Genomic DNA, 24647 nt, shown 5'->3' with positions numbered 1-24647 from the left:
TGCACTCCATTTTAGAGGACACCTTCATTTTCCCTCTTCCCACTGACCAAATAGAGTTGTTCTTTTTTAAAAAATGGATGCCAGGAAATTGCCCATCCCTGACTTATATCCAAGCACCCCTAACCAAAATCACCTGTAACTATAAAGTACACAGTAGCATCATTTTTACAAAAGTGGAACCAAATCAAACCAAGGTATCCTCCATCGGTACCTAATACCACTGAGCTATAAAACAGAGATTTGAAATATTGAGAAGATCTCTCACTATCTTGAAAAGAGTATTTGCCTTTTTCAACCTTCTAGTTGGGCCAGAGGACAGAGAACAAGAGCAAATAAGGTGCCTTGTCCAAGAATGCCTTTAGTCAAAAAGAGAAGTTTCTCATCTCTGTCTCTATACATCATACATATGGGATTTGTATCAGTATCTGTGAGTGTGCAGGTGACCATGGTATAATGTTTAGTTATAGTAAGTAATCTTTTCTATGATTTAACAACAAAATCTTAAATGGCTCTCTGTACTGTAATTCTCTTACCCCAGTTCATACTAAATCTTCTGGTTGTAAACCTTACTTTTTTAGATATTGGCTATGAGAATATGATCAACACAATGCTCAAAGACCTGTTCAATTTACTGGTAGCTTGTGTAGCAGAACCCACAGAAAGCATATCAAGAGTTGGGTGTTCCTGCATCAGGTAGCTTACATTTCCTTTTCATGGTTGTTTAACATGTTTAAAGAATAGAACATGTGTTTCCTATTTCTCTGCAGATCTTTGTTTTGTTTCTCAAAATGCCAAAACAGAATTTCTAAGCTAAATAAACAAATCCCTGTAATGATTCAAATTGAATTGCTCTTTTATTGTCACTTTGAGATTTTTTTTTACAAAACATTTTTAAATTAAAAAATATTATGCAATAACAAAAAATACCGATACAGTAATTGTTAAAACTGAAGTTCATGCAACCTTGTTAACAAAAATATATAAGAAGGAAAAGGTAAAAAGATAACTTCAGAGTCATTGTTACAGAGAATAATAGTGGATATTTTATTGCATTAGCAGGTGACATAAAATCAGGTAAAGTCAGTTGCCACTGTGAAATGATGACAATTCAGGATGTCAGTTGATTAGACACAATATGAAAATGAGGTGGTTAAAATTTCCCTCAAGCTAAAAGTATTATCTCAAGGGATCTCTCCAGAACAACTGTGGCCATCAGGTCCTGCAAACACATTTTGTTACTTGCCCTAACCCATTTGAAATAGTTACAGAAAGTACAAACAAGAGTAGGCTCAATTCATCTTCTAAGCTGCCTTGATCTAAATATAACTCTTTATTTCTTTTGGACCCATCTAGGCTTTTTATAGGTCTAGATCAATTAGAGTTTTGATGTTTTAGCCAAACCAGTTTTTTCAATCCTGTTGTAAAATGATGGAGATACCAGCAGTTAATATGCTTTTATGGGGTTTTCCCTTATTTTCAGATATGTGCTTGTGACAGCTGGTCCTGTTTTTACAGAAGAAATGTGGAGGCTGGCATGCTGTGCATTACAGGATGCCTTCTCAGCTACTCTTGAGCCAGTGAAGGTATAACCTGTATAGGATTGCCAATTGGTATTGTCTTAAATGGACTGATATTTCTAATGAGCATGACCATATGATAGAGAACACTTGAATAGCAGCATTGTTTATATGAACCAACTTCTTACATGGATGGAGATATAAACACTCATCTAGATTTTGGCAATGGTGGAACCTTGAAAAAGTGCCATGGCCATTCAAGAGCTCTACAAATCTACAGCACTAAATAAATAAATAAATAAATAAAACACACTCCCAAGGTGACCACATGGGGCTCCAGCCCATAGCTGAAAAACTCTTATTGATCAAGAAGAACAGGTTGTCTTCTTTGCTTTGGGAACACAAAGCCATAACCTATAATGTTGTGTGTTAAATCCATTTATCACAGCAGATCTTAAGAGATGAGAGCTTTAACTCCACTTTAGTGCATGTTTGTTGCAAGGTTTGAAAACTGGTCTTGGCTTAAGTGTGAACTTTAGAGGAATCATCTGACTACTGACATGGAAGCCACAGTTGCCACTGGGTTCAGTAACACACTAAACATACTAGTGAAACCTATTATTATTATTATTATAAAATGGAAGAACCTGATGGAAATGCATCATGTCAAATAAAAGAGTGCTCTGGTAGGGATGGGAGCATACTTGAAAGAAAGACAACTGTTAGCTTAATATAATGCAGCATTATATATTTTCATCCACTCTTTTTGTGGCCTAGCATAAGGTCAACACAGTTAAGTAATCTCACAATTATGTTTCTTTGTAGAATCTGTTGGGCTATTTCCACAGTGGCTCTGAAAACTTTAGTGGTGATGCCTGTGAGGTGAAAGTGGCAGCTCCTTCCCTCTCCCCTAGTGCTGAAGCAGAATATTGGAGAATACGGGCCATGGCCCAGCAGGTAAATTAAACTGTGCTGGACACTCAAGCATCCTCAAAAGTTCAAGTGAAATCAGTATGGCTCAAAAATGCTTGATCTTGACTGGAGTCTAATGGGTGGTTTTGCTTTTAAAACTCCTCCTAATGAAATCTCTTCGCTTTATAAAGACCTCCTCGGTGTATTTTTTCTATGTTATACTATGAAGCATTAAAACATTTTTGTTTTTTGAGAGGTTGGTAATGGTTTCAACGTCAGTTATCTGACTGAAGATTAGTCATGATGTACTTCCCTTTCCCCAATTCCTGGACATTAATTCTTTTGCAGAGTTGTAGTCTGAGTTTGTGATGTGAGCAGGCCAGATCACAAACTCTTGTAGCAATTAAACCATTTAGTGGTCTTACCAAAAAGCATAGTGAATTTATTTTATTTGTTGAGGGAGCATGACTTGTTCTGGTGGGTGCTCTTTGCCCGTTTGTATAACTCCATTTCCAGTAGTGGACTTAATATACAGAAGGCACTGCCTTGTACTGAGTAAAGCCATTGGGCCATCTATTCCAGTATTGCCTATTTGGTAATCCTCATGAATGTTTAGGAGAGTAAGGCAGCATATATCTTATAATGTTTATACCCACCACCAGCCATTCTGCTCTTTTACTACACTAAAATAACACTTTTTAAAATCAGCAGCACTGACTTTAAATGCCATAGGTCAATGTTGTGGAATTCTGGGATTTGTAGTTATGTGAAATATTTAGTCCTTATCAGAGAGCTCTGGTGCCACAACAAACTACAAATCCCAGAATTCTACAGGACTGAGCCATGGAAGCTAAAGTGTTGTCAAACTGCATTGTTTCTGCAGTGCAGATGTGGCCAAATTCGGCTGCAGAATAATATCTGATGGGTCCCAAATTTACGGTCTGGTCCCTAACCTCATCCTTGTTGTACAGCATCATGCTTCTACCCAAGATCCATTAAAGAGAAAAGACAAGAACAGGGACATTATCCATGCTATTTGTGTGCTCTGTTTCTGCAGTGGTATCTCCTTCCTAAGTCAACCCAGGGCTATAGCAAGTTGTTACATTTTTATTTCTTGTAGGTGTTCATGTTAGACACACAGTGCTCCCCCAAAACACCAAACAATAAGGAGGGATTTGAACATGCTCAGTCCTGTGTGCTTATCATTGAGTTGCCTCCTGACAAGAAGCCTAATGGCCACTCACAGAAAAGGTAAGGTCAGTTTTTCTATGGTCCCTTTCACATTACAGAATATCACTTTAACTTCATGGCTCCATCCTATGGAATTCTGGGATCTGTAGATTCATGAGTTGTTTAAAATTACCTGCCAGAGAGCAGCAGTATGCCTAACCATGCTTCAAATTCCAGGATTCTCTAAGATGTAGCTTTGGCAAATACAGCAATATCAAGTGCTGTAACTGTGGAATATGAAAGAGGCCTAAGTCTAAAGAGGATACAGGACAAAGAAGGAGACAGATGCAAGAAATGAAAGTAAAGTCTACATCAGTATATAAAGTATTTAAAGATGGATAAATGTATTCCCTCTAGTAAAGTATGAAAGGCAGTCTACACTAATCCCAAAAGCATGAATATAATCCATTACTTGGGGTGTGAAATGGCATGACACTTTTTCTTTTCATTCTGCCATTGCAATCTTGCCTCAGGCTAAACAACTCCAGGATATTTCCAAATGACCTTACTCCCAGTAGCATGCCAGAGATGTAGGCTGTCATTGCACATCCTAGATTTGGAATCTGTCATACTTGGTGTGAATTAGCCACAGTGTATAGGGAGATGGAGGAAATAAAATGTATAGGATGAGACACATTTCATCCCAAGAAATCACTGCAGAAACTCACCTGCTCTTAAATTCCTGTATTTATTGTCAACATGCTGTAGAAACCAATAAACCAATCTTAGGAATATAAGGACAGCCTTACTAGTTGGCCTAGTCCAGTGCTCTGTTTCATACCAGATACCTTGCCAAGTATGCATCTACCACATGCATGCTCTCTCACCAACATATAACTTACCTGTGCATTAGACACAAAGCATGTGTGAGAGGGGGACCACTCCAGAGCTTGAGAAAGGTTTGGGGGGGAGCCACTACAATTTGCAGAAGCCCCAAGCCTGCATGGCCATAGTAACTGAGGATTTCTGGGAGCTGAAAAAGCCCTTTTTCTATGTTCTGCCACTCATAACTTATTTTAGCAATGGGTTGGTTGCTGCTTGTTCATAAGACTTGCTGCCATGGTCTGCTTGTTTGCTTGCTTTTATCTTTAAGCCTGAATTGCATGAGCAAACCAGGAACAGTATGACATTTTCTTTTCACTTAAAGTTTCTCTTTTTCTGTTGGATTTTTTTTAATGCTCCCCTCAATTCACAGGAAGCTTGGGTAAGGGAATATTTGTTGTTGTTCCATGCCGTTTTGTGCCCGAAGCAAAATCAAATACTTGCTGAACTGACATTTGAAATATACCTATATCCTTTCTCAGAAAATATCCTCTTAACTGGGCAGTACTGGAATAAAAGGAATTCCTATTCATCTACTGCCGAACTGAAAAAGTTACATATTTTGTTCCATTCCTAGATAATTCAGCAAGTTAGTGGGCCAGCATAGTGGCAGTGGGAGCTCTTCATGAATTGTGACCTCTGTCAGAGATGTTTGTGAGGTGAAGGCTGTACCTTTGCCAAAGAAAAAAAGAAAAAAGTTCCAACCCATACATATGAGTGCTGTGTGAAAGCACAAAATATGTTATAATGAAATATTGGGTGTCTCACAGTTCCCAAGGAAAATCCCACAGATCAGAATTGGTAAGGCATGCATTACAGTTAGTTATGGTGACCTGTAACTAATTACTTGCAGAGATAATGGGGGAGAGCAACTAAGCTACATTTCAAAAACAGTGCAGTGAGTCAGAGTGAAGTTACTTGATTGGTTTAACACACCATGACCTCACACACAGTTATTTTCAACTTTTCTTTTAAATTACATTTTGGCAGGAGCTTTTCAACTTTTGTGTTATTTTCTTATGGTATTTTTTTCTTTCTCAAAGTAATAGAAAAAATACAAAAGCGATGAGCAGTGCAACTAGTTCTTATGGATGCTGTTGTTACTGTTATTCACTGTTAGTGTTATTCATAGTTTTATTCACTATTAATCACAGAACTGGGATTCAGCATGGCATAGAAATTAAAACCACTACCAGATAGATAAAAAAATATGACCCCTAGTTCATAAAATTACAGTCAGCCTTTGTATCTGTGGGAAATCCATTCCAGACACACCTACCTATGTGTGGACAAGAAAAAATGTGAGAACTCCAGACCCATTGTTCCCAATTGGCAGCACAATGTGCATGCAGCTGCTAGTGTGGCCGCGTGCACACACCTCCATTGAAAACAATGGGCTCACCATTCATGGATGCTCAGGGTTGCAGATGGCAAGCAAGCCTGAGGGTGGCACGACTCCACTGTATATTAAATTATCTTCAAAACCATTTTAAACAGATATCAAACTAAAAAGAAGTTAAAAATGAAACGTTATTGCAACAAATTACTTTTTCAATTAGTAAAGTTAACAGGCGCCTTTTAATCTGCCTGCCACAAGCAATGCTGGCATCCTTTGATATCTTAATATACTACTTGCTTATATTCTAAAAGGGAAACACCACCACTGAGCTCCTCCTGGTGGGGCATGTCAGCTTCTCCCAGGCCTTTCCACAGAGAGTTAAAACTGAATGCTGGACTGTAGCCACTAGAGAGTGTCAAAGAACAAAGGATGGAGTATATTAGCTCTCCCAGAAAAGGACTTAGGGCAGAAAAGAGTGAGGGGAGACAAGTACAGAGAGAAAACAAATGGCAATATATTTCAAGGCAGCAGAATTTCCATGAAGTGCGATAAAAATAACAAGACATTTGGTAAAAGAGAACAGCAAGCCGATTTGTCTATTTGCATTTGCAGTCTGTGAATGACTGAATTCTCTCCTTGCAAATGCCACTCTTGTGTTCTTAATGAAAGCTGCAGTTCCCCTGTGCCATGCTAGTCATAAGTAAGTACCATTGAATGTGTTGGGGCCTTCTCCAAAGTAATTATAGCATGAATGCCTTTATTCTAGATAAGCTCCTGCTACATTCAACCAAAAAAAGAAAGGAAAGGAAAGGAAAGGAAAGCAGAGCCCACACCATCGTAAATCTAACCCATAACAAATTAGAGTTGGGACTATGTGGGCCATATTGACCTAAGCATTTGGAACAGTAAAAATACTACTACTAATAAAAATAAAAAGTGGATTGAGGATATTAAATGAGAGCTATTTTAAATAGAATAAGTAAAGGTAATTTCCCCATGCACGGGGGATATTGGCTAGCATCCAGTATTTTTGATATTGTAAACTGGACATGTGACATTGTAATTGTTGGAATTCACATTTAGAGTCATTGCACCATTGCAGTGACCAAAAGTGCCCCCACCCCAAAACATAACATTGAAGCCAGGAAGTCTCTCCTCAGCTGAAGAATTTCTGAGGTACTGAGTGACAATGTGCTCAGCAGTAGTTACAGCAGTAAGTGTGATGTGACCAGCAGAAGCAGAGACCCATGGAGGGTCCTGTCACAACTGCTTTTCCGATTATGTCTCACCGCTGGGAGTATGTTTGGGCACATTATTACTCAGTGCCAGGGAGTAGGGTGATTGCCTGGCTTCAAATGTAGGTTTTGGTGGGGTAGCATTGGGAGATGTAGGTACAAGAATGGATCTCTGTCCACGTGATGCTGGATCTCGAGCACTATCTTTTTTAAAACTTGTGCAACAAAACAGTATAGAGAGGACTGTGACAAAGGCCTTTGACAAAGTTCCCCATGGTATTTTTGCAAACAAGCTTGTAAAATGTGGGCTAGACAAGGCAACTGTTACATGGATTTGTAATTGGCTGACCGACCGAACCCAAAGGGTGCTCAGCAGTGGCTCCTTTTCATCCTGGAGAGAAGTGACCAGTAGGGTTCCACAAGGGTCTGTCCTGGGCCCAGTGCTATTCAACATCTTTATCATTGACTTGGAGGACAAAATTGGGGGCATACTTATCAAATTTGCAGATGACACCAAATTAGGAGTAGCTAATACCCCAGAGGACAGGATCAAGATTCAAAATGACCTGAGCAGACTAGAAAACTGGGCCAAAGCTAACAAAATGAAATTCAACACAGAGAAATGTAAGGTACTGCACTTAGGGTGGAAAAGTGAAATGCACAGATATAGGGTGGGGGACACCTGGATGAACAAGACTACATGTGAAAGGGATCTAAGAGTGCAAGTAGACCATAAGTTGAACATGAGTCAACAGTGCAATGCGGCAGCTAACAACGCTAATGCGATTTTAGGCTGCATCAATAGAAGTATAGTGTCTAGATCAAATAGTCCCACTCTATTCTGCTTTGGTCAGGCCCCACCTGGAATATTGTGTCCAGTTCTGGGCACCACAATTAAAAAAGGACATTGAGAAACTGGAGCGTGTCCAAAGGAGGGAGACTAAAATGGTGAAGGGTCTGGAAACCATGCCCTATGAGGAACGACTTAGGGAACTGGGGATGTTTAACCTGGAGAAGAGAAGGTTAAGAGGTGATATGATAGCCCTGTTTAAATACTTGAAGGGATGTCATATTGAGGAGGGAACAAGCTTGTTTTCTGCTGCTCCAGAGACTAGGACCCAGAACAATGGATGCAAGCTCCAGGAAAAGAGATTCCACTTCAAAATTAGGAGGAACTTCCTGACAGTAAGGGCTGTTCGACAGTGGAACACACTCCCTCGGAGTGTAGTGGAGTCTCCTTCCTTAGAGGTCTTTCAAACAGAGGCTGGATGGCCATTTGTCGAGGATGTTTTGATTGAGATTTCCTGCATGGCAGGGGGCTGGACCGGATGGCCCTTGTGGTCTCTTCCAACCCTGCAATTCTATGATTCTATGACTGGAACTGTGTCCTGCCCCTTTGGGAAAATAAATGGGAGAAAACTGCTGTATTAGGTTTTGAAGAATAAATGGAAGAGGTGTAAAAACTGATCTGAAGGCAGTGTCATTAATCATAGTTGTAGCAGAAGGAGAAAAAGTAGAGAAATCACTTTTTGAGGATAGTATAGAAATAGATATTTGATGTTATATAGAAGAGGTAATTAAAATGTTGGTAACAACCCAGTATCAATAGGTGAAGGAAGTTATGAAGAAATATGTGTTTGTGTGTATTTATGTATTATGTGTGTTTATTGATGTTGTGATGTGATGTGACGTGACATGTTATAATGTTTACGATTGTGAATAAAATAAAAAATATATATAACAAAATAAAACTGTACTAAATTTCTATTTGATTGTTTTCCTTGGAGGAAGTGTCAGCTATAAATGTTATTTCTTTTGAGGAAAATTTGGATGTTAGAATATAATAAACATGTTTAAATTTAATACTAATTTTGGTTGAATTGCTTGTGTTAACTTTTGAAATTGCAGACAACTTTAGTCTAGAATAATCATATCAACCAGATATTCTCCAGGTGGTGTTGGACTACAACTCTTATCATCCCAGCCAGCCTGGCTGGACTGGGTCTCTCCAGATTTGTTCAACTGTGGAGAGCAATCCAGCACCATCTGATAGATTAGAAGTTGGAGAAGGCTTGTCTGGAGATATTCTGAGAAAATGATCATAATTATGATGTCATTATAGCTTTGCCTTCCGAAGTTCCTCGGAGCTCAAAAAAAGATTATAAATACAAATTGGGTAATTAAATAATATCAGTGAAATTCTAAAGCTGATTTTTTTTCTCCCCCAACCCTCACATTTGGCTGTGCATGAAGTATCCCTTTCAGAACAATTGTAGTGAGCCTACTGTCCCATCAAGTGTTGCTGCAGAATTTATATGATATTTTGTTGGAAGAATTTGTTAAAGGGCCCTCTCATTCTGAAGAGAAGATGGTTCAACAGCCACCAGAAACCAAACTGGCTGGCTTCCTCAGGTACATTTCTATGCAGAATTTGGCAGTCATTTTTGACTTACTGCTGGATTCCTACCGAACTGCCAGAGAGTTTGATACAAGGACTGGGTTGAAGTGCTTACTCAAAAAGGTATCTGGCATTGGGGGAGCTGCCAACCTGTACCGCCAGTCAGCAATGAGCTTCAACATCTACTTCCATGCCTTGATCTGTGCCATTGTAACCAACCAAGAGAACATTACTGCAGAACAGGTGAAAAAAATACTCTTTGAAGAGGATGAAAGAAGCACTGATTCATCTCAACAGTGCTCTTCTGAAGATGAAGACATTTTTGAAGAGACAGCTCAGGTAAGCCCACCAAGAGGGAAGGAGAAGAGACAGTGGAGGGCCAGGCTGCCATCTTTGAGTGTCCAGCCTGTCAGCAATGCAGACTGGGCTTGGCTAATTCAAAGGCTTCATAAGCTGTGCATGGAATTATGTAACAACTATATTCAAATGCACCTGGATTTGGAAAATAGTGCAGATGAGCTTCCAGTCTTCAGAAGTGACACTTTCTTCATCCTTCCATCTTTCCAATCTGAAACATCTACCCCATCTACCGGAGGACTCTCTGGGAAGGACACCCCTTCAGAAGATGACAAAAGCCAAATGAGGGACTCACTCACAGAGACTGTTACTCCTAAGGGAGGGAATGGAGATATGCTGCTCATTCCACCATTGAGCCCCAGAACAGAGAAGAAGGACCAGGGCAGAAAAAAAGAATGGTGGGAGAGTGCTGGCAACAAAATCTACACCATTGCCACTGACAAAACCATATCAAAGCTAATGACAGAATATAAGAAAAGGAAACAACAGCATAACTTGGCTACTTTTACCAAAGAGATGAAAGCAGAAAAGAAAGGAGACCCCTTAAGCTCAAGAGGGCCAGATTCACCCCTTCTACAAAGGCCACAGAATCTGGTTGATCAAGGCCAGATGAGGCATTCCTTCAGTGCAGGCCCAGAGATTTTGAGACAAGAGAAGAGGCCACGCTCTGGATCGACCGTTAGCTCACTCAGTATATCTATTCGAGATGGAGAGGCACAGATACAGGTAAGAAAATAGGGCCTCCAAACACACTACATCTCACAGTAACATGAGGTCTCTCATTCTTGCTGATGCTGTCCCATACCTTTATAGGAGAGCATCAATTAGCTTCCAATTTTGGCATGATTATCACACTATGCTTCATGGCATTACCAAAATGAATCATACACACACCTAGTGAATTGATAGGACTTGCTCTAACAGAATGATGCAACTACCTCAGGAGTAGCCATGGTCATTTCTCCCAAAGGCCATTCCACCCCTCTTGGAGGACAGAGCTCTGTGTGCCATGTGACTTGAGTTCCACCCCCTTATATTGACTTGCTGACCTCAGGTTTAGTGTGGGTTACTCTTTTATTGCCACTTCTGAAGCAAAAATCAGCTGCATATCTAGGCAATTTGTGTATGTGGAATATGGGAGGGGAAATTAGATAGTAAAGAACTTTGGGCTAGCCCTATAAACAAAGATGGCCTGTGCTAAAAAGAAAAAAAGGAAAAGAAAGCTGTCTGTTCCAACCACAAAATGCTATCTTTCTCTTTTAGCTAGCTGCTGCAAGGCACTTAATGATAAAAGCCAACACTTGGTCTACAGTTCAGGGATTTTAAAAAATAATATTTCACACTAGGCCACTATTCTCAGTCACTGTTGGTGCTGCATGTTTTCTATGATCAAAATTCTCACTTTACATGTTGAACTACATTGCTTCAACTGACCTTTGTAATAACTGTGCTTTTCAATCCAGCACATTTGCTCACTCTCTTCTTTGTCTCTCCCTGCATTATTTTAGGCATGGACCAATATGGTACTGACAGTTCTTAACCAAATCCAGTCCCTTCCTGATCAGATCTTCACTGCCCTCCAACCAGCTGTCTTTCCCTGCATCAGTCAGCTGACATGTCATGTGACCGACATTCGGGTTCGTCAGGCTGTAAGAGAATGGCTGGGAAGAGTCGGCAGAGTTTATGACATTATTGTGTAATAGACACTGGTTGTGTTTCCAAGCAAACAGACAACATCTAAGGCACTTCAAGGCATACAAATAGAGTGGCAGACAGGTGTAGTTATAACTGCCTATTCAATGGCCATTCTTACCAGGCAACTTTTATCACACACTGTTAACTGATTAAGAGCACAATCCATTCTTGCTCATGCCTACAAGGTAATATGATGTGGCAGTATGGCTCATATGCTAAGTGCCACAAAATAATATACTGCATATTAAATCAGGAAATGCTATTAAATCAGGCTGAAACATGAAAACTCATCAGATTAGAGGCTGTGTATTTGTTACAGACAAAATGTTAGACTGAAGTACAGTATTTCTCTGTAGGAAGAAGGAAAAGGCAGATTGCAATGTCATCTCAATGCTGGCAATACAAAATGGACACCTGCATAAATTCAGCTTGACAAGAAATTGTTGAACTGTTTCAGTTTCAAACAATTTCTGTAGTAAAATGTTCTCAAAAATCAAAAAGCTTTGTGTTCAAAATTTATTTGGGAGTACAACAGTTGTTAGGTATTTTTGGTACAGAACCTTGATATGCTCTATACTTGCACTCATGGATAAGGGGGAAATCAGCAAGTAGTGAGTAGAATTAATGGATGCCTTTTAAAAACAGGTAATTAGAAATAGGCCTTCCAAATTCCAATAATGACTGCATAGTGAGAAGATAAGTTTCACTCCATTTCTCACATTGGGAGATTTTTCTGTACAGGCAAATCTATCACACTGTCTCGTGAACTTTAAGGTGGGTGTAATATGCCTGAACGGATTGCAGTCCTGTAACCAGATGAAAAACTGTGTGCACTTGCCTAATGAATACCATAGACTTCAGGTGGTTTCTTCCCCTCTCTCCATATGTCTTAAGGTGAGAAAAAGTCATCATAAATATGGCTTATGATTGTTTTTGTCAAAATATAAAGCAGTTCCAAGCAGCTTCTTTGAATTGTATATTGAAGGTGCACATATGTCACCTCATTGGTTATTTTTTAAAATTCCCTGTTTTCAGATTCTGTGGCCATGCCACTGTGTAATTATACCACTAAAATTATCACTTGGAAATAAGCTGGAATTAATGTTTGGAGGAAATATTTTATACTTATTTATATCACATTTTATACTTACAAGCGTCTTGAAAGGTAGATTAGGTTAAGAAGCCAAGGGTTACCTAGTGAGTTTTACAGCTGAGCAGGCATTTAAACTGAGATTTTGCATACCATTAATACCTTCCACTAGTCACACTGTATCTCTAAAACTCTTAAACCAGGCTAACATGCACCTGATTATAAAGGCTGTTAGAAAATGAGCTGTTTGATAGGTGTGTGGCCAACTCATTATTTGTTTGCTGCAGTTTATGTGCTGCCTTTTTCCTGCTGCTTTCAGTGAATCATACCTTAAAATAATGGCTAACCATTTCATGAATTTGGTACAAAAGAGAAAAGACAATACAAGAAGACTGAGCAAAGGCAGGTATCTTGATCACATCAGCCAGTTAGGAAAAACACTGGGCAGTTGGTCTTAGCTGAGCTGTTGGCAAAGGGCTTGCTGTTTCATCTCACCCTCTAATGTAGCCAGTAAGAAGAGTTATTGAAGGAAGTAGCTCCCTGAAAGGAGTGGCCAAGTGGAAGATGGTCCCAGATTAACCAGAAGCAGCAATTTGCTAACCAGAATAATTTTAGGAAAGAGAGAGAGAGAGAGAGAGATTAATGGTCCTAGTAGAAGGTTCTTATAGTCTCATTCTTTAAACTAGTTCCAAAATTCAACATCTAGCTGTCACATGCCAGCCAGTTGAAAATAGCATCCCTGTGTCCCACATGCAGGTCCATCACATACCATATATATCTGAGTGATTCCTGCAATCCCTCTCCTCTCTTTTTGAGATCCTTATTGGCAAGCATGGCCTAACTACAGAGGCAAGAGTACCAGCCAAGTAGCCTGTGATTCACACAGGGCAGCTCAGGGTCAGTATCACAAAAGATGTTGAGATACAACTCTAGGTTGGTGCACCAGAGCCTCTTCTCCCAAGTCTGACGAGTGCATGTGCCAAGCTATAAGAGTCTTCATCAGCCTGGTTTATGAAGCATTGCCTTGAAAAATGACACCATCATTTCATGAGTTCCTCTTCTCTCTATCTCTTTATTACTGTACTTTCTGGCGTATAAGACTACTTTTTAACCCAAGAAAATCTTCTCAAAAGTCGGGGATCGTCTTATACGCCAGATGTCATATTATAGGGCAGGTGCTGAAATTTCTGAGCTGGACTGGCGAATCTGCGGTTGCCGCATATGGTGAGGGGAGCTCAAAAACGGCCATATGCGGCAATTGTATGAAAGCAGCTACCGCTCTGATAGTTTTGGAGACAGGGAGCACTGGGCAGGCAGGGAGAGCTGAGCAGTCCAAGCAGGCTTTGTATACAACAAGGTTTCCTGCTAAGGACCTGCATCTCATAAGCATTTGAATTTAAATTATCATATTGAAATCAAATCTGATGTTTTTTAAATTTTTATTTGGTGTGTGTTTCAAGAGGGGTAGTCTTATATGGTGAGTACATCCCAAATTCTATATTTTAACTGGAAAAGTTGGGGGGTCGTCTTATATGCCCAGTTGTCTTATACGCCGGAAAATACAGTAAGTTAACAGAAGGCTATGAATGTAAAAGTTATGTCAGCTGCTGAACCTTTGTGACTATCTACTACAGAGTATGAAATTCTTTGTGAAGGAAGTTGCTGCTGTGCCCTAATCTGATTGTTTTGTTCAGTTTTGTTTCTCAGTTCAATTATGCAGTGTTTCTATAGCTCTATGTGGAGTTGAATTTTATTTTGGGGGGACATTTTCAAGCAGTGCACGCCTACGTTTGTTAGTGGAATTTTATATGCAACTCTAGTTTGTCACTGTATCTTTATTTAACAGAATAAGTTAGGAGAGAGGCAGGCACACATAATTTCTTTATCCATTTGACAGGATGCCAAAATGTTTGATTTTGTTTGTTTGTTTCTGCAGTACAATGAGGCAAGTGCTATATATGGACCAATATTGTGAACTGCACATGCCAAGAGGAGAAGTTCTTTGTAACAAGGTGATACAGTCATATATTGCACAAACAGAAAAAAACTATACTGTAGTTACCTTTTTTGAGGGAAATATTTAAGGATTACTGCCACTAACTGGAATGGTTACTTCAAATCATTACATGTTGTAGCTTTTGCCATATGGATGAGCTATTTTTTAGCCACCACCCTACCAAACAGATAAGGATATGAGAGGAATATCAGGTATAGCCTATAATATGTAAGCTAATTCTCAAGCACACTGAAACTTGGAGAAAGTTATGAATAGGCTACAGGGTTGGTCCTGTCATTTTGCAGAATAATGTAGTAGCTCAAGTGGCAGATGAGTTTTGGGGAGAGAACAAAGCCCTGCACTAGTAAGGTAGCTTGCTGCCCTCAGGTGCAATGCAAGACACGGTCCCATCAGCGGGGTGAAAAGTAAGGTTCAACAGTCAATCCAGTTGGCATCTGTATATAGTATAGGGGTTACGGAGACCCTACTTCTGTATTGCCTCAGGAAAGTCTATTGCTTCCAAAATGGAAGTAAAAATGTTTTAAAATGTCTGAGACCAGCCCTGACGTGGAGAAACAAACAAACAAACAAAAAATTACATTCCAGAGACCCTTCAAAAGCTCATAGACTAGGCAGATGAAGTTGTGGGGGAGAATGCAAACTCAGTTTAATTATATGTTTAACTTGACAAGAAATACAATGCAGTCAACATCCTGTTGGTGATGTATGTAAGCATAATTATGCTTGCATATATATTTATTTTGTTCTTGTTACTGCAGAAGTTGACATTTCCTTCCTCCTTCCACAATGATCAACACCCTACCCCAAATGGCTTATCATTTCACCCTAATAGCAGCCCACAATGGCCATTCCGTTGCTAGTGGAGCGTGGAAGAGACTTGAGAGGCTATGCACTTATAGCTGAACGCAAACCAGGGACATCATCTCCTGAGACCTCAGGAAGATCCTGGTGGGTCTTGGTGAAAGATTCCCTTGGTCTGCATCTTTTTTTTATAAAATGGCCAGACGCTTCTCTGATCCCGCTCTTCCAACTATTCATGAACCATGGAATGGATGTTAGCAGGAGCTGTCACAGTGACAAATGTAAGTCTTGGGACTTGAACCATAGCAGAGTTCCACATGTGGATCTCTGATGCTACACGTGCCCATGTAGCACCTTGGTTATTCTGGATTTTTATGAAAAACTGTTACAGTTTTATTACATGTCGTTACTGGACTGTCATAGACTTAAAAGCCAAATGTCAAACTAGCTGTGTATCTCTGTGTGTTTGCTAACATGCATATTGAATTTTTTCTCCTTCCTAACAAAAGGTTTCCCATTCACTTCAGTAGTGGAAGCCTCACTATTATGAATGAGAATACTTGAGAACACAGAGTTATATGTGCTTGGCAGATCTTCTTAAGTACAGCAAATACTAATGCTGGGGCAAAGTGAAAAAAATGCTCTGACCTAAGGACAGCCTTAGCACAGAGCTATCAATTGGAGTGACAGTTTTGTGACTAATGTTTCTGCCCATAGAGAATACACACAGACTGAATTGTTCAAACACAGTTCAGATTGAACTAAAAGGAAAAGATACAATATGAAAAGATTACAGTGTTGCTCTTAGATCAAATTACCTGCTTATTATATGGCAAGGAAATAATCCAACATTTTAAGCCATTCTAGAAATGGTTGCTGTCTATCCTAGGAAATAGTATGCCAAACTAAAAGGAAAAGAGCCACTGGGGCTGAACAAAATGTCCCTGAGGGGCGGGCCTGCAGCCACCTCTGTCTTTGCTGAATCGGGGCCATAGCAACTGCATGCCACTGCTCTGAACTGGCCTTTCTGTGGTGCAAAAAGGACCAGCAAAAAGTGGATCCTTTTTTGCACCACAGAAAGGGCGTCATAGCCACTGATGCAGCTTTTTGGCACTCCTTTGTTGCTGCATCATCTGGATGCAGCACCAACGGAGTGCTGTGATGCCAACCACCATGTAGTGGGGCACACAGCATCATGCCAGCATGGGAGTGGAGTCAGGGTGTGCATCATGAGGACGCCATGCCGCCACGCCTCCACTCCACCCTGATGCCGAACTTTATCGCCGGTCTGTCAAGGCTGACTTTTCCCAAAATGTAAGTCCCCAAAGGAGTATTTGTTTTCTTATGCCAAAGATCTAACTTACTCAAACGTGAAGGTGACAAAAACAAAATTGACGTGTGGTTGCAGTGGCTGCCATAAGGAGTCTTACTTCGTTACCTGTAGGAGTGTAGAAGTAGAAGAATCCAAATGATTCTGCAGGGAGCAAATAAATCTGTGGTCGATTCCAACCTATTTGTGCTTGTACCTTTCTTCAAGCAAAGGTCTCTTAAGTATTGGCTGGAGTTGAGAGGAAAAAACTATAGCATGGCAGTGAAGCAGAGGGGCTGTGGATGGACCCCTTGACTTGTCTTCTTCACACTTCATATACTGTGGCCATACAAAGTCATCTTAAGCCTACACAGCTGTGAATAGCTGCCATGAGACTGCCCTTGGTCCCTACCCTAGTTTTCCTTGTGATGTTAAATTAAAAATGGCTTCCCTAGGCCCCACTCCCCTCTGTTTAGTCATTCCTGTGTCTGTGTTCAAGAGTTCATTGTAATCCAGTTTGCGAAATGTATTTTGTGTATATTTTGTTCAAAGGGCGTTCTTAAAGGAAGATATTTTAAAACAAATTATAACAATTTATGTTGCTCGTGTTGTAGAATAAAGTACCTGCAAAACTAAAATATTTACAAATTGTTGTGTTTTCCCCCCACTCTTTCTTTCTCCAATGGATGTCAATAATAGAGGTGGGTGAGATAGGCCTAAGTCTTACATCATGCAGGCAGAATGTCATTTTCTGTGTCCTCCCTACATCCCAATACTGTCAAATCCATGCTCCTCTTCCTCCTTCTCACCAGTGGGGAAGAGGGATGCAATTCAGATGATGAAGCAGCAGCTGGTTTCAGGTTGTGGGTGACTGAGAAGAATGACACAGACACAGAGGCAGTGCATCCTTCTTTTTGTTCCCCAGGAGCCCATGGCAGTTGCATCTTCATCATCTGAATTGCCTCTTCCCTATCCACTGGTAAGCACTGGCCTCTTCTGAGACTTGACAGCTCTTCCTCTCTCTTTGTTTCTGTGTAGGTTTGGACAGAGCTGCAGAGAGCTAGAGAATAGCTCCCTGTGCCCTGCAAAAAAGAGGAGAGAGAGATAGATGTAGGCACACTTGTGACTAACAGGATGTGTTCTATACTGGCCAAAAGTGCAACCCATCTGTCCCAAATCCCAACCACTTTTGCGACTCTGAAATATCCCAGTTGGCTTAACTGATTAAAACAACTGATTTATCCACTTCGGGCTTCTCTACGGCTGTCATTCCTAAAATAGTACTAAGATTTGGAAACTTACTTAACGTAAAGCTGCTGAATTTTTGGCAGATTGTCAAACATCTGTTATTTCACTGAATCCAACTTTAAAAACTGTGGCCTGTATTCTCTATCAGATACTTAGTTACAACTGGCCCAACCTCCCCAAACCTGACAGAAATGTCATTCCTGCATGCTCAGATCACCAGCAGATTTTGCATGTCCTTCCCATTCAGCTAAGGCTGAGAGGGGTATAATCATGGCAATAGTGTCACAGTCGTAACTACTGGTAAGTAGCAATTGTGAATATGAAACAGTTACAAATGAATATGAAACAGTTGTGGTGTTACAATCAGTACTTAGTCATGATTTTGACACTATTGCCATGGTTATAACTCCCTTCCCAACCTACTTTACTAGGCAGGAGGCTATTCCATCAGCAATTGGAGCTGTCATCTACCTTATCTGCCAAACTGTGATCCCACCAGTTCTTATAGATGCCATTCAAGTTCCATCCATGACACATTAAGTTCTACAACCTAGCCATTTAATGGTCCTATCCAGCAAGACTAGTATTTTTAAGATAAAATGTTGACAAACACAATATGCTGCAGCTCAACAATCTCCCCTTCATGAGGGCCTCTTGTAGAACCTACATACAACCTATTGTGAAGATTCACTATTACATAATGGTCTCCTATTCTAGATAAGTACAGGTGTAAAGAACATGCACCTGTCCAGCTGTTAGGCTACACCCAGAGAAAAGAGGATCTAGCCATGCATATAAGCTCCATTGATACTGTTAATTGCATTTAAATTTAAATCACCAATGTAGACTGTAGCTTAAAAAGCAGACTCCAGATCTCAGAGTGACTTTAAAGCAGTGGGTCCCAACCTTCCTAATGCCGCAACACTTTAATACAGTTCCTCATGTTGTGGTGACCCAAACCCATGAAATTATTTTCATTGCTACTTCATAACTGTAATTAAATAGGTGTTTTCCAATGGCCTTAGGTGACCCCCATGAAAGGGTCATTCGACCCCCAAAAGGGTCCCGACCCACAGGTTGGGAACCACTGCTTTAAAGAGAAGAATGAGATAGGTTTACAGAGATTTTTAAAAGATACAGTGAGCTACAAAATTTAGTAAAAGGTTCAAGCTTCTCTACTGTATGCAAGACATTTCTCATTACAGAGAATATGGATGGATTGTGATGGGCATCTGAAAGCACAGCCAGAGCAATGCAGGGGCTAGTGACGTTCTTGTGCAATGCTTTAATGAAATTGTTGGGTCAAATTCAAAGGCTTCCTTTGCTATTCTTATGAGTTCATTATTGCCTCCCCAGTCAGGAAATATGGAACCCCAGGTTACAAGTGTTTCTCCACCTATGGGATTTCTTAAGCAAAAGAATTGATTCACATGCAAATAAAACACATGATTACATAGAAACACTGTTCTGCTAAACACAATAGTATATAATGAACTTAAACAATCAAAATGTTTACATTAGTGCTGAAACCTGCTGGGGTCACAATGCTGCTGTAATAATTTTGCAACAGGTTACAGGGACGTAGCCAGATACTTCTCTGTTCCTACCTGCTACCCATAAAGTATGGAGTGGCCATTCTAGAATGAGGTGGAGTGTGGTGGGGATTTCAGAGGCTGTATGGTAAGTGCATCCTATCACCTTGTTTAACTTGTATGCTGAAAATATTTTTAAAAAGCAGAATTAGAATCAGAAAAAGGAGGAGTGAAGATAGTAGGAAGCAATATTAACTTACCTAAGATATGCAGACAACATAATATTAGCAGAAAACATTCAGGAATTGGAAGTTAGTAAGGAAGATGAAAGTACAAAGGCAGGTCTGATGCAGAGCATAAGTAAACAAAAATAATGACCACAGAAGAAATACACAAATTCAATCTAGATAATGAGGAAATTGGAATAGTTAAAGAATCCCCATATCTAAAATCAAACATTGACCAGAATGGAGACTGCAGTCAAGAAATAAGAAGATTAGGAATGAGAAGGGCCGCTATGAAATAACTGGAAATGATACTGAAGAGCAAAGACATACAACTGATCACTAAAGTCAGAATCGTCCAGGCCATTGTATTCCCAATTACCATGTACGGATGTGAGAGCTAGACAGTGAAGGAAGCAGACAGAAAGAAAATCAACTCATTTGAAATGGGGTGCTGGAGAAGAGTACTTAGGATACCATGGACAGCCAAGAAGACAAACAAATGGTTTATTGAACAGATCACACCAGGGATCTCCTTGGAAGCAAAGATGACCAAGGCCCTGTCCAGATGAGCCATTAAGCACATACTCAGTACGTGCTAGGATTGCCCAGGAACATCATTTTTAGATGCTCCTAACCCTAGTATGTACTGAGTATGTAAAAATGGCAGTGCCCTGTCTACATGGGCGCCGCCATTTTGACGTAACGGCCGTGCCGTGTTCAAACGGCGCACCATGGCTGTTACATCTTGACGCCGCTGAAGGGCGCTTGTGGCGCCCTTTCAGCGGTGCCAGAAGGAGCTCTGTTTTGGAGCTCCTTTGCCACGCATATCACTGGCGCGGCCTTTACACAACTGCACCAGCGATACTAAAGATAAAAGGGCCGAGTGGCCCCTTTCTGTCTCTCCTCGCCGCTGTTGGAGTGTCCTTGGAGCTTCATACCCCTTTCCAGGCCGTGGGGAAGTGGCCTTTTGTCGCTTCCCTGAGGCCAGGAAAAGTGGCGGATCGGGGCCTCTGGGGCTGCCGCTGTGGCAGCTCAGGCCTCGATCCGTCGGGGAAAGGGGCGGGTGCAGGCCACCCCAAAGGGGCAGTCTGTACCCCGCCCAAGTTGGAACTATCATACTTTGGCCACATAATAAGAAAGCATGGATCACTAGAAAAAACAATAATGCTAAGAAAGGTAGAGGGTGGAAGAAAAAGAAAGACCACAAATCAGATGCATAGACTTGATCAGGGGGCCTGTAGGCAAGGCCTTGCAGGATCTGGGCAGGGCAGTGGAGGACAGGGATTCCTTGAGATGTCTCATCCACAGGGTCGCCATGAGTTGGAACCGATGTGAGGGCACCTAACAAGAACAACAAATGGTAAGTTGGGGGGGGAGGTGGATTGAGCACTTCAGAGGGAAGGAGGGAATACCAATCTTCACCACACCCAAGAAAGGACATACTGACATACACATATACCTGAGGATGCCATCCTGAGAATGTTATGATAAACAGGTGGAAGTAATTTTATATATTACAGTGTGCATCTAAGAATGAGGTTGGTCATCTACTTTTATGGTTACCTTAGCAAAGGTGCTGTGGCACAGTTACCATATCTAGTTCAAGAATTTGGTTCAAGCACTGAAATAGTAAAATATAACTCCTTTATAATACTTCATGCTCAGGAATGTACTTCAACTGCTCAGGAATATACAGGGTGCTAATGCATTCAGGGTCTCCTTTGGTACGCCTATAGGCATCTATTTGGCCATTGTAAGAAAAGAGTCCTGGGCTTAGGTAGAGCTTTGGACTGATCCCGCAGGACCTTTCTTCTATTTATATATACATTTTTTCAATTCTTTCTGGTGGATAAGCAGCAAAGATGTGGGAAAACACCATCTTGTAACAACAGTATTTGTTGTTGTTGTTAACTGCCGTTGAGTCGATCTTGACTCATGGCGACTCTATGAATGAGACATCTCCAAAACCCTCTGTCCTCCACTGCTCTGCTTAATTCTTGCAATCCCATACCCATTACCTCCTTAATAGAGTCTATCCATCTATCATGTGGTCTTCCTCTTTTCCTACATCCCTCCACCTCTTTTCCTACATCCATCCATCCCATCCCCCCAGCATTATTGTCTTTTCCAATGAGTCCTTCCTTCTCATGATGTGTCTGAAGTATGACAGCCTCAGTTTGGTCATCTTGGCTTTCAGGGAGATTTCCAGCTTGCTCTGTTCTTGGGCCAAATGAAGTGGTTTCCTCCCTGTCCTCATGGCAACCTATCTTCACAACACAGGGCCATATCCTCAGTTCAAGTGTGGACTGTCTTCATGATGTAAGGCCTATTCTACACTGAATCTGCCCTTTGTTGTGTTTCTTCAAGTTGTTTCAGCTTTATGGTGAAACCCCTATCATGGCGTTTTCTTGGCCAGTTTCTTCAGAGAGGATTTGCTATTGTCATCTTCTGAGGTCAGAGAGTGTGACTTCCCCACAGACACCCAGTGGGTTTACACGACTAAGCTGAGATTTGAACCCTGATGTGCAGAGTCATAGTCCAATGCTCAAACCATGTTGGCTCTCAACACCAAGCTGGCTCTTGAATCCCTCAATCTGCCCTATCCCTCTCTTAAACCAATTTTAAAAAAACACCTTTTGTTCCAGATTTTGCAGGAAAACCCAGGTCACTTTGTTGTGATGCAGAGCAGCTGTCAACACACATCCTCACTGTGTTGCCTGGCACAAGTCACTTTTTCTGAGGTAACAACAAAGTGCTTGGTGCCTGCTTGTGACCTCAGAGAGAGTGACTCATGCCAGCAATGGCAATGTCAGGCAACACAGTGGGGATGAGTGTGCAGACAACCCCCTAGATTCACTATGGGGAGCAGGGGCAACAAGGAGAATCCAGGGCAGCTCTAGGGTCAGAATACTCCAGGAACAACTCAGAGCATTCTGGCTGGTGTAGACCAGCTCAGAGTCTACTTGACTTAAATTAGAACCAATGTGTAGGCTCATTAGGGCAAGAAGAAGTGCATATGACCTTGTGGGGTGACCTTGTGGGGTGAAATAGACAAATGCTGTAATTATATGAGTAGATCATTGTAAATATTTGAGCTAATGCTTTTTACAGATTAGTGTTGGTTTGGAACAGACTGTAGGCTTCCCCACAATTTTTCCTGCTTTCTCATCTGGCAGAAAACAAGCTGCTTTATTTTGCTGAGCATGAAGTAGTACTGAATATAAAAATCAATATGCTGAATGGTTTCTGTACTTGCAAAACTCTTGTCAACTTAATTTTGTATAATTTACTTTTCTACCTGTTTCTTCTTTAACTCTTGTACTCCATTCTAGGTAAGGAGAGTAATTAGCTTTGGATATTGAAAATCCTATGGAACCATCAAAATATTGATATGGTTTGGAGCACAGACTGAAGTAAAAAGAAGAGTAGTACAAAACCATATTGGAATGTATCCTCTTGTTATTGGGAAAAAATAACTTGTGCAGAGGAAATACATAAGCTGTTTGTGAACTTAAATCTGTGTCATACTTCACCAGGTGTACTGTAGAAATAATGCAGTTTGACATGACTTTAACTGTCATGGCTACATTTTACAGAATCCTGGGATTAGTAATTTTGTGAGACATCAGCACTCTAGAAAGCTGAAGCCAGGATGGAGCTACAGCACTTAAAGTGGTGTCGAACTGCATTATTTCTATAGTGTAGATGCATCCACCATCATAATTAGCTGCCTGTATTTCTGTAGGAGTTAGTTTGAAGTATATCTTGATTTATTCATTTGTATTGTATTGTATTGTTCATGCTCAGAAATAGCCTGTCCACTATCCTTTCCAAAAGGAAGGCTCCTAAGGAGTGAAGTCATACACTAATATCCTGCCTGATTCTTGTTGGTTTGTCCCAACTACAGTACAACTCTTGAATCAACTAGTGAATGGTTAGTCAACTTGTAACTTATTCCTTTTGATTCAATGGTTCTGCTATAGCTGAGAGCAGCAGTAGGATCTACACCATTGTCACTGTTATTTTCTTCTTACTTTCTGGTCTCCTTGACATGGCTAGAGATATCAATTAACAGCTTATAATACTATGGTATCATTCACATGAACAGATATTTCAGGTTCAGAAAGAATCAGTATCCTCAAATAAGAATTTGCCCATCAACTGTGTCTGCATTTGAATTCCTTTCAGTAAGGACAGCAGGAAAAAAGATATCATAAAGTGTGTTCATATGAAATAAAACAGTATTAATCATCCTGCATCAGTGATAGACATCATATATTCAAGAGGGTTATCACAGTTTATTAACAAGTGTACACTCTGGGGAACGATAGGCAAACTGATTTTCCTAGTGGGTCTAACTTTGTAAAGTGTATAGATAGTCTATAGAAATGTAGATTTTGTATACTATTATGCATGCCAAAAGATTACAGATATATGTACAATTCACTGTAGATTTACACACAAAAACAAGACATACAATATAGGTCCAAGACCATCAGAAGTTCAGCATTTTAAATCCTTAAATTATGCTATGTTAAGCATTAATGAGATGGTCACCAAATGAGAGGAAGATTTGAATTCTGTATCATAGCCGGAGTTGCCACTACAAGTTCGGCATTGTTAAACATGAAAATGGAGACAGAACAGAAGAAAGGGTTTTGTTTGGCTACTGGTGCTAAAACTATGCATCATTTAACTGTGTAGGAAGACTGGCTTTTTCACACTACTATCCCTAAGAGAATGTAGCATTTAGAGTCAACTTGTAGCCCACTTAAATATGCATCTGCATTTATCCATTTTTAAAAACTCAAATAACAGTTACTAGAAATTTATCAAGAACTGGAACAAGAACTGGAAGCAGTTCTTCTATTATTATTATTATTATTATTATTATTATTATTATTATTATTATTATTAT

General features: G+C 40.4%; 1 protein-coding gene across 2 annotated transcripts in view; it reads left to right on the top strand.

Moving 5' to 3' along the window:
• The window catches only part of ARFGEF3 (ARFGEF family member 3), an 88218-nt gene extending 74446 nt beyond the window's left edge, over positions 1-13772 (top strand). The window contains exons 29-35 of one of the 2 annotated variants that reach the window (XM_042445806.1): positions 579-693; positions 1481-1583; positions 2343-2474; positions 3550-3680; positions 4855-4863; positions 9309-10536; positions 11319-13772. In XM_042445806.1, coding sequence (XP_042301740.1) covers positions 579-693; positions 1481-1583; positions 2343-2474; positions 3550-3680; positions 4855-4863; positions 9309-10536; positions 11319-11510 — 1910 coding nt within the window. In that variant the 3' untranslated portion in view covers positions 11511-13772. The remainder of the gene's footprint in view (positions 1-578; positions 694-1480; positions 1584-2342; positions 2475-3549; positions 3681-4854; positions 4864-9308; positions 10537-11318) is intronic. The other variant, XM_042445807.1, reaches the window with a different exon arrangement.
• The last annotated feature ends 10875 nt before the right edge of the window (positions 13773-24647 follow it).

The sequence above is a fragment of the Sceloporus undulatus genome, chromosome 1 (genome assembly GCF_019175285.1).
Source record: "Sceloporus undulatus isolate JIND9_A2432 ecotype Alabama chromosome 1, SceUnd_v1.1, whole genome shotgun sequence".
In the NCBI taxonomy this organism is placed as follows: domain Eukaryota; kingdom Metazoa; phylum Chordata; class Lepidosauria; order Squamata; family Phrynosomatidae; genus Sceloporus; species Sceloporus undulatus.
The sequence above is the reverse complement of the archived record's forward strand: the minus strand, read 5'-3'. Positions and strand labels throughout refer to the sequence as shown.